Below are 11,689 nucleotides of genomic sequence, written 5' to 3'. Positions count from 1 at the left end.
TAATATTTAGTTTTTCCTAACAAACATTTTTTCTATTTCCTAATGATATTTTATTTTCAACTTTCTAAATGAATCTATCCTTAAAATGATTAAAATAAAATGTTTTAAATATATTATTATTTATTAATAATTATATTTTCTAATGTAATAATTTTTTTTATTTTACGGAATAGAACTTCAAATTACGTGTAATAACTGCGCAATTATATATGTAAAATATTCTAAAATATTAAAAAATCTACAATTTATTAAACACTATTATTCTTACCATCTATCATTGTATACTTAAGAACTTTGATTATTTTTCCCTTTGATTATTAACCTTTTGAAAAAAGTAATGTACTTTTAACAATGTAATTTTTAAAACAACCTATTTTTTAAGAATTTACAGAATTTGAATTACTGAATTCGCTTTCAGAATTCTGAAATTTAAATTAATGATAAGCTTTAAATAAAAAACCGAAACTGAAAACTAGATGTTATTTTGCAATTAAACATTTCCTAAAATTGATTTTTGTAATAATCATATTTTTTTATTTTATCTAGCATATTGGATCTACTTTTTCAAATTTTTTATTTTTAATCTTACTTTGATTTAAAAATAAAGCATTATTAAATTATTCTATAAGCCAAGTTTCATGAAAATCGAGCGAACAGTTTATAAAAGAGTGTATACCCAAACGAGTATGCGCCCTTTAACAAAAAAATTAATTAAAGTGATATCAATTAACAAAAATTATGATTTCTCAATCTCTTTTTCTCTATTATTATATTGATATTAAGTAATGCAATCTTAAGCTTTCAACACGTGCATTATCCGTAGCTTCGTGATCTATACTTTCGGCGGGACTTCTATATCGGCATTAAGCGAAGATTGCTTACATAAGTTGCTTAACCAGTGAATGATCGTTTGTCCATTAATATTGACGTCTCATTAGAGCGCTGAGATTTCTAATAATTCGCCGCGGTTCCGGCCGTTCGAAATTGATTCGCTTTGCGACACGAAAGCAACCGGGAAAGCTGACTCTCCGTTCCGTAATTTCACTTGAACTTAAATAATTCGCCGATTCGTATACATCGCGCACAAGGGTAAGGTACGAGTGGTAATTCATATTAATGCGCCTATAATTATTATTCAGAAGCTTTCACGCGGGAGAGACGTTAGCGGCCCTCACGAGCACTGCTCGCTGGATCTTCAGAATGGTACTGCCAGTAAATAAGTAATTAGCACTATTACCGGCACGTGTTACGTCGAGCCAACGGTTCGCAGCGCGTTAAGTATCAAAGCATCTGCAATGATGCCGCGAAACGCTGGTGGTCCGAGTAAAGCACGTACCGCACTTTAAGCGCTGATCTAAAACTATATTGTATAGTTCTATTCGCTACAAATGTATATTTCCCGTTTGATGATATACAAATAAAAGTATTGCTTTTTTTTTTTTTTTATCAACTCGGAATTATTAATGACACATCGGTTTTCTATATGTAACAATTTTCTGACGATCATGACGCAAGTATTAATCTTTCGATATACCTTCGATAAATCGTTCCCAAAATAAATTCAAATGAAGCCGCATCATAGAGATACTCATCGATTTAATGCGACAGCACGAGCGTTTTACAAGTCAGTGCCCTTCGACCTTGCACCTGCATAAACTGCGATCAAGGTACTTTACCACCATGACATGCACGTACGACGTTATCTCGTCAATTTTGTACCGATGAATTTAGCAACGTAAGCAATTTGTAAGAGAGGATGCTATTTTGCGATTGTCAACATTAATGGGATCAAACCGGTTTAGTGAAAGAATATTATTAATATGACATTGTGTAAGGATCTCAACGCTTTATATTTAATTATGCTTTATCCTTGAATCAATCAATTGCTACGCCTCTTAAAACACTATTCTATAATCTCGTCTCATGTACATTTACACGATCGGCAAGCAAACACAATATTCTTTTAACGGCTATAATCACCTGTTAATCGACCAATAAAATCTAGAGCTTGATGAAACACCTGTCGTTTAATATAGAATCACTTTATAAAGGATGGGTACACCACTGTAAAACACGATAATGCGTGTGCAATCTCTTCAATGCAAGTCCGTTCGATAGGAAATAAACATTGAATCTGAATAAACGTGCACATAGATAAAATATGTATTTTGCTCTCTTATTTACAGTAAATTTAATTTTTCCTAGTATTATAATATAATGTATCTATTATATAAATGAGGAAATAATGTACAAATATGTTATATTTGAAATGTTTTTAAATTTTCCAATATGAAATAGAAAATAAAAGTCCATAATGATCACTGGATCTTTAATGTTTGAATAATTTAATGTGAATTTGTATACAATGTATAAATTCGTATACAATTTATATACTATATATGTGCATGCATATATATCATATTTGTAATCATCTGAACTGCGTGTCGAAATTTTAACGGACTTAAAAACGCAGAAACGGACTTGAACTACTGAAATAATATTATAGTTAAAGTTTGATATTCCATTAAAGAGATCTTACTATCATTCTCTCATTCGCTCATTAAAGTTGTTGTACATTGTTCTAATATATGTAAATGTAACAGTAAGATATTTCAATTCATAAAATGCAATGTGTATTTTATCAAACAGCACAATAAAATGTATTGAATATTTCGCGTTTAATTCGTTTCTATATTTTTATTAAATATACATCTTTATGCCGATTTGTGCAACGGCTTTAAAGTGCACATTAGTTCTGCCAATGAAAAATGCTATAACATTCCGTGCGAGCGTCCTAAGACTCCTAAGTTTTTAGATCACCGAGGCCTTAGTAATATTCTCTTCGCAATAATTAATTCGAATGACTATACAAATATGATGTACATGCATGTAATTATTTGTAGTATATATATATATATACAAATTCACATTGAATTATTTAAGCATTAAAGATCCAGCTTCGAGCATTATGGACCTTTATTTCTTATTTTTTATTTGTCGAGTTTTCACATATACAATCCAATAAGATTCTTATTAAATTTTCCGTTAAGAACAATCTATAGTAAGTTCTAAATATTATTACTGCAGAAAACCATCGTTATGCGTGATGGTTTGCGCAGCAATAATAATCTATTAATCGGTTAATAAATTATAGAAAACGAAAAATTATCTCTTAATTCACGGTCGTCTCTCGACAGAGCCACCTATAACGATCTAGGGATACGACCTCGTCAGCTGGATTTTTGCGGAAGATCGTTTTAACGAGTAAAGCCAGGTCGCAAGTGTTCGAGCAGCAATGCGACGCGATGTGATTGAGGAAAAAAGGAAGAAGGAAAATTCTGCGGGCTTAATCGATCGTATATTATGGACGGACAGGCAACAGGAAGTGGCAGTCGATACTCCGGCGTAAATCATTTTTACAACACATTTATCAGCCTAAAACTTATGTATCCGCGTACTACATCCGCGTAAAGAAAAATTATCGCGGAGATTTAGGACGCCGGGAGACGTGAATTTCTCGACGTGTTAGACTATGGGTCGCGCATAATTAAAGAGAAATTACTTTCTTGATAGATAAATACATTGGACAGCTGTATATAATTTATCTAGTATTTTTTTTTTTTCATGCACGCACAACTCAAGCACGCATACACGTATATACACAAGAAGAACTAACAGCGATAACAACATCGTAAATATATTTTGTACGTGTACAAAATATTTTTTCTGACAGAGAAAGAGTGATAAAGAAGAACAGAGGGTGCGTAGCAGGCATTCCCCGGAAAAACTCTAGTTAATCAGATGTAAATTTGAAAATGTTCACCGCCCACCGGCTGCCGCCCGTTTTCCTACAATTAACGAGCTGTCAGTAAACAGCTCGAAATTGGCGCGATTCGCACCGTTTTGCGCCGAGGGCACAGCTTTAAGAAGTTCGGGCAAGCGCCACGGACGTCTAACCTGTAATTAGGACACCTTGGGTGTGATTCTAATTAGGGGTCTTGGTTGGTCATAAATCTTTAGCTTGTATAAGGGTCATGTTTGAATGAACCCTGAGGAATCGAGCCCTTGGACCATTTAGAAAATCAAATCACCTCCGGCCATTATATGATCAACCGGCCAGACAATGAACACTGTTAGAAGCATTAATAAAGATGAAAAAAATCGATTAAAACAAACAATATATATATATATATATATATAAAATCGATCGAAATAAATTTTATAAAATAAGGTATAGAAAATGTTAACTCTCTGTCTGTAATCTGGGTCTTTTTAGGCACAAGCGAAATTTCACTCTCAAATTTCTTCAAAATACAGGAGAGCGAAGTCCGGTTTCCTTTCTTAAAATATCTTATTAAGAACCTATTCAATAACTATGTAATACAGATGTTAAAAAGTAGCTCTAAGTTTCTCCATGTTTTTTGAAAGCTTAAAACAGTAAGAAAACTAATTACAAACGGAGAGAGATAAAAATATGATTGCGGAATTAATGAAGAAGAAGGATATGTGGAAAATTTACTAAAAATTGATAAATAACTCGAAATTGCCAGATTAAAAAGAGCTCTATAACTCGTATAATAAACACGTCATATGCTGAAAAAGAAAATATTAAATCTTAATAAATATTTATTTGAATAGTTCTAATACTTACTAAATGTAAACATATATTTATTTGGTACAAGAAACTATTAATTTTATTTAACTATCATTTTTTTATCGAGTAAATATTTACTATAAATAAATGTTTACATAGTTGTCAGAAATATTAAAGAAATATGTATTAAGATTTAGTAAATTCTTTTTTTAGTGTGTAACGATCTTATATACGGTACACGCAAAAAAAGGACTTAGTAATATCAGTTAAATATCAGTTATTGGTTCAAATCTTGCTGTTATGGCTAAAACTCGGCTATTAAAATACATTTGCTACCGACATCTAACTTTATTAATTAAAAAATTAAAATTAAAAGCGTATTTAACATGAGTAGCTAAGTAAGTGGCAGCTAGTCCTCACTATCTTAGCCGTAATCGAACATTTCATTCGCATTGTTTCTGGGACGCTGTCGATCGCCACAATTTTACTTTAGCAGAGAATATTTTTCGTTGCAACACGTACGTTTTAGCAGATAATAAAATTGAGCTTTGACAGCAACGACATTGGCTGTCCCTGTTATAGGGACACATTTTAACTGCCGCAACTACATTTTCGCTGCATTGGCTAATCTGTTCTCTGCACGCGGCTCTTTGATAAATATTTGATTTCATAGATTCGCATCGAAGGGATCGTTCCTGAACGAATTATAAGTCACTCTAGGCATATTCTCGTGCAAACGACAACGACGTTGCATCTTCGGGATCCGGGAGCGGAGGAAACCGTGTGCACCTTCGGAATCGAGGTTGTACCTCGCGGCCGCAGGCGGGTAACCGTACGCATGTACGGCCGATGCCGCAAACGCATCAAGCCGCGTGTACGCGCGAATAGTCGCGCGAGTAAGCCCGCGTCAGTCAAACGCGCGCCATTATGTTGTAAATCATCGGTGATTGTCTGAACTGGAACTCACAGCGGCGAGATGCGTTGCCGGCTAGTAATAATCAATTTATGCACTTCATCGGCCGCAATAAATTTGTTATTAGCCGCAGCCGCTGCCGCCACCGCCGCCACCGCATCAGGTGCCTGTGCGGCGAATCGATCCAGGATCGGATGGGAAGGATGAGAGATCTTACTCTGTCCACGAGCAAGGAGAAAGAAGGGAGAACGATTGCGTTCTGATGTTGCGAAAGCAACCGAAAAGAATTTTATCCACGCAGCAGGCATTTCGCCCGCGTTGCACACGCCGATATCGACGCGATTCGTCTTAAAAAATAAGGCTAGATCTTCCTCGCGTCTTTTCCACTCGGTCCGATCCTGACTCGATCGTATGTGCAAAGATCTATAAATAAGTCCCTAGATCACACGATCCTCACGTACACCTGAGATTAACGTCTCCGACGCATGTATTTGTCGCCTACCTCGCGGGAGACGTTAATATCGCGCTGATGGACAACGCGATGGTGTCGATGGATCGATCGATTGATGATCCTGCGACCAGTGCAATCACGCGCGGTTTTGTTAGACGCGAAATCATCGGGACTCTCATTAGTCTTTGTTATATAATTACGTAATGGTACAGCTCGATTGCGAGGACCTCACCTTATGGCTAAGAGCTATTCACCGTGTGAATAGTGAATGTAAGTACACGAAAAAAATGATTTTGCTGAAGTATCTAAACATTTAGCTAGGATACCGACCTAAAAATAATTTTGTTGGGTAATCAAACTGATTACATAAAAATCATCAAACATGATGAGCAATGCTGCAAAAAGTTTTTTGACGATCGATCTCCCGTCCTATGCAATTGTTTTGATGGTCCAACAAAATTCTTTTCAGAATCTAGCTAAATTTTTAGATCCAAAACCATCCTTTTCGTGTAATTATGCGATTTTGTAAATGTTATTATTACTTTAACGTACTCGCATTTTAATAATGAGAACGTATCATTTTGATGATTTATTTCCGTTCTCGTATCTCAACCTATGCTATCTACACGGAAAGAATGATTTGCTAAAGTATCTAAAAATTTAGCTAAATGCAGATTCGAAAATAATTTCGTTAAACGATCAAAACAATTATGTGAGATGTTAGGTAAACTGATTTTTGCTAGAATGTCAAAACTTTTTGCAGCAAATGCTTGAATTTTATACATAATTATTTATCTAAACATTCTACTAAATTTGTAGATACTTCCGCAGCGAAATCATTTTTTCTGTGTGTTCTTATTCAAAAATATAACAATTCATATATCGAATAATAATTAATTATATTAATGATTGTGTTTGATTTTTTAAATTAAGATACACAGACTAATTTTCTTCTCAATTCGTGTCGCCTTATTGAAGAAATTAGATTATCTGCCAAGTTTACAATCTTAAGAAATTAAAGTCAGGATTGGAAGCTAATCTAACATTTTCCCCAAGATTCACAGCTTGTTGCGCAAGCCGCAAAGAGCGTTTTCGGTAAATTAAAATCCGCCAGTGGGCGTGAAAAACCCTTCGGATTCATCGGGACGCGAACGTTCCTTTTCCTCGGTGGGCCGAACGAGCGCGATCGGCTCATTTGGTGTGTATTAGTGGAGGATAATGAACTTCTTGAAGCCGCCGCCTTTTGCGAGAATGACTTCAAATCCCCGACAAACGAAGGAAAACGAATGGAGATACGCCTACGGGAGTCTCCGTAGTTACCCGAGTTTCTCTTTCGGAAGAAGTGGAATAGAGCTCTGTTTCTTCTTAAAAAACGGACGGGTTAAAGTACATACATTGTTAAAAATGTAACCACGAGCTTTCTTTATATGTAAATAAAGCTCGTGGTTGTAAACAAAATTAAAAGTAATGAATGATTTAACTGAAAATTAAGTTACAGAGAGTAGTTACTTAAACGTAATGAACGTGTACATTAAATTTATGAAATTTAACATACATTTCATTAGATTTTATGAAAAGTACATTAAATTTCATGTACTCGTACATGTACACAAATATACTTTTCAGTTATAAATACATAAAATTTAATGTAACGTCATGAAATTAGATTCAAATTGTGCAACTAAGTATATTAAATTTCATGACATTTTTAACCGTGTATGTTCTCGCGTTTATTTAAGCGTCGCGATATAGAGTACAATAAATTTGTAGTTCGTATTATATCACGGTTTTAAATAAAGCCCAAACATAAACTTCGATTATTGACGTAGTCATTAGCATGTGCGAGTCATTTGCTCATTGCATTATGGCGATCCAAGATCGATCTCGCGGCTCTAAACGAAATGTCAAGAACTGTGACTACACACCAATGTCACAAAAATAGACTCTTCGAATAGGAACCGTCAATAGAGATGTTATTGTAACACTACCTATGGCATGCATTTGACACAGTGCGCTTAATTAGTGTTATAAACACACTAAAGTGCATTACAATATACCTAGCGCGATTATCGATAATTGCGAAATCGAATTTGCAGTGAGGACGTCAAAAGACGTCATTCACGTTATGCATTTATATTATTCACCAAGCACGTAAACACGCCTTACAAAACTTCTCACTGCAAATTAACAGTCTCGTGAAACGTTATTAATTTTATGAAATTTGATTAATGTTAGTAACAATTAAAATATGTTTCACAATATTTACTTTAAAGTATTACTGTTAAAAATGTTCTTAAATTTTTCTTAACTTTTAATATACACTGGTGAATAAAATTTTGATTCTCTAACTGTGTGAAAAGATTATTAATATATGTCGATCAACCCTTAACTTTTAAGTTATTAAAAGCTTATATTGAGTTTGACATATACTGGTTATTTCAATTACGGTTAATTAAAATGTCATTCATATCCGTAAATGAAAAGTATAGTAAATTTCAGTGCACTTAATTTTTCAATTACTATAAACTTAAATCTCGTTAATATTATATACATTAATAGACTTTCCAGTTACATAGAATTTAAATTTCATTCACCAATATCACCAATATATTAAAAGTTAACGATAAGAACGTTTCTAATGGTATCTATATGATAAATCATAAACTCTCAGAAGATTTTCGCTACCCTCAAAGCTTTTCATTCCGATCACTAGTTCAAAGGAGACTTGTAAGAGGCATATGGGTTTCAGAAACCTCGTAAAACGATCAGAGTTGTCCACACTTTCCAGCCCCATCGTGTTTAAAGTCTCGTAAAGCACGGCAAGGGGCCTTGCAGAAAAAGTAGGAGCTGACGGCTTCAGGTAAATAAGGAAACACGGGGCCAATTAAAGTTCCGTCATTCCTTTGAGAAAATATTTTGCCAACATACACCTACCGATGACACAGCGAGTTATGTCACGATCTATTTTAAAAGACTAAAGTATTTTACACTCAGCGATGGTTAAACGTGTTTTAATACTATTAATAATTCTAGTCAACGCTCGTTAATTTCTACGCGGTATCCTTTCCTCGCACCACAATACTACGTTTTAGCGGAATGGTTGCGCTACCAATTAGTGTCAGTTAGACGCATTCATTTTTATGCGCATCAGCGTAATTCAATATAAGGACCCATATCAAGAAAGTTTTACTAATACCATTTATAAATCATTTCCAGGTGAGTGTTAATGGGTTTTAGACGTGCCAAACGCTTTCCCTGGTTCATGTTTGACATCAACGACCTGGAAAGTTTCGCAAGGAAATGATTTTTGCTGTTATCTTGCGAAATGTATTGTATTCCATATACGTGCCACGTATCCATTAATATAACACCTGCGTTTATTGTACATATGATACATTGTCAGTTAAAAATGTCACGGGAGTCAGTTTGACATTACATATTACGCAAGAAAATTTTACATTTCTTCCTCTTAATTTTCGTTAGTGTACTAATTACTGTCCTTAATTATAGCAAAGATAATGGTATATCAATAGGAACAAAATTAAGGTGAAATGCATGATATTAAATAGATGTCACAATACGCTGCCTTTCTCTAGGAGAAATTAGAATGTCACGAGGGTATCGTGCAAGAAAGGGAAGAAATAAAATCCAATTAGTGCAAGAAGAGAGTCGCGGGGGAGACGCGAGATCGCAGCTCGATTCGGCCGGCGGCCGCGGATCTCCAATGTCAAGAACGCGGCGCCCGGTCGGTGCGTGCCACACGATCGGGCTTTTCTTTTTTCGAGGCTCCGATCGCCTTTTGACTCCTTAGAGGGCCCGGAGAGGAGCCCCCAGCGAAGAGGAGACGAAGGAAGACGGGGGGCGTGTCTGGTCGCGCGGCTTCTACAAAGAGATGCCCACTTCCCAGTGGACCCCTTCCACACTTGAGACGATCCCCTTCCACGTGGGCCCAGGACTCCGTCTCCGACGTTCTCCCCACCAGTAGACCCCAAGAAAACCGGGCGGCATGGTCCAGACCACGAGATCGGCAGGTAAAGGCAGTTTACGGAACGCTTCCGTGCACGAAGCATACTCGGCGGAGATCCTCAGACGGTAGCCTGACGAAAAGCTGACGGACGTAGCTTCAAACATCGGCGAAAAAAAAACCCATTACATCTTGCATCTTGAATTCGATCTTTAGATCATTCTTAGCGAGATTTGCATCGGCGTCGATCGATCGGTCAGTCATCGCAAAATTCTACAGTGAGGGCGATGACAATTGGTTGAAAGTTATCGCGTTATCCGAAACACGTTATGATATAAGATTGCCAGTAGCCGAGGATCAATCGTCCGACACACGTGCACACATTAGGATGACCTCCTACGTGGCCTTCCAGCAATACGACCTCCTGGACTCCGAGGGCTACGGATCGGCGAGCAGCCCGGAATCGAATCCACGCGGTAATTGGCATCACCAAGAGATCTATCCGCAGCCGCCGCGGTCCAGGGGCAGCAGCTGCGGCAGCGTTAGCTCTGTGGACAGTCATCACCAGCAGGAATACCAGGAGAGCGGCGGCGGTGCCCCCAATGGAAGCCTCCACGTGACCGCCGGCTTCAATTTCGGTGATTTCTACGAGGGCTACTATCAGGAGGGTAGCTGCCGGAACGATCATCAGCCAGCGTTGAGCGGTGACGTTACGAGGAACGTCACGGATCTTCACGCCAAGCTGATCTTCAGGATGAATGAACAGTGCGCGACCTACGATGATGCTGCGTCTAGGATGGCCTTCAATGAGGGCGTCGTAAATAAGCAGGACCCAGCAGGGTACATTCAGAAGATGGACCATCTTTCGGCCGGCGCGTACGCGAATTCGAGGACCGACTTCGGTCAGAGTCAGCCTGTCTTTGCCACGAAGGGCTATGCAAAGAGCGGTGCCTATCATCCGCGGAACGAGAATCACCGTTACGCTCAGAGAAATCACCCTTACGTCACCTACACTGTGCCGAGAAACGAGTCCGGCTTGTCGAGCGGTCAGCCAAGCAAATGCGATCAGTCGTCGAGGTATCATCAAAGGAATGACGGCCTTCACGTCGTTTTGCCGGCGGAATACACTAGCCAGAAATCCAAGGAGGCAGCCGTGCAGAAAATAAAGAGCAGCGCGCCTGGCGTCGAGGTGCTGAGGAAGAGAAGACTGGCGGCGAATGCCAGAGAGAGAAGGAGAATGAACAGCTTAAACGACGCTTTCGACAGGCTACGCGATGTCGTACCCAGTTTAGGGAATGACAGGAAACTCAGCAAGTTCGAAACGTTGCAAATGGCGCAGACTTACATCGCCGCCCTTTACGAGCTGCTGCAGCGCAAATGAACGCACTCCGAACCTGGTCCGATTCGGATCCTCTTCCTTCGAAAAGGAGAACAATGTCTTGTTCACAGCACAGTGTCTTCTTGCGTGTTGCTGCGATGACCTAGAATCCTCGAAAATCGCGAAACATAAAATCGAATAGAAGAGCATAGAAGCCTAACGAGCACGGAGAGCTCTTCCTGTTGAGAAGATTAAGGCGATGATGATGGAAACTTCGAGTTTTATTGCGAAATCAACTGAAATCAGGATCGATATCCTCGTCTTTGTGGAATTCCGAAGGATGTTCCTGAATCCTCGTATCAACTTCCTCCGTCGAGAGATGCAGAGAGATGGAAAGATCGCTGCTCCATTCTTCGACGAGGGAACGACGAGGCGCGTCCTTCCTCCGA

At 37.9% G+C, this 11,689-nt stretch overlaps 1 protein-coding gene across 1 annotated transcript; it reads left to right on the top strand.

The window, feature by feature from the left end:
- Nucleotides 1-10,253: 10,253 nt before the first annotated feature.
- LOC108756737 lies at nucleotides 10,254-11,451 on the top strand. The gene has a single exon (XM_018500761.1). The coding sequence runs from the start codon at nucleotides 10,311-10,313 to the stop codon at nucleotides 11,301-11,303; it is 993 nt and encodes a 330-aa protein (XP_018356263.1). The 5' UTR covers nucleotides 10,254-10,310; the 3' UTR covers nucleotides 11,304-11,451.
- Nucleotides 11,452-11,689: the final 238 nt, after the last annotated feature.

Source organism: Trachymyrmex septentrionalis, unplaced genomic scaffold (assembly GCF_001594115.1).
Source record: "Trachymyrmex septentrionalis isolate Tsep2-gDNA-1 unplaced genomic scaffold, Tsep1.0 scaffold13, whole genome shotgun sequence".
Classification (NCBI taxonomy): domain Eukaryota; kingdom Metazoa; phylum Arthropoda; class Insecta; order Hymenoptera; family Formicidae; genus Trachymyrmex; species Trachymyrmex septentrionalis.
The sequence above is the reverse complement of the archived record's forward strand: the minus strand, read 5'-3'. Positions and strand labels throughout refer to the sequence as shown.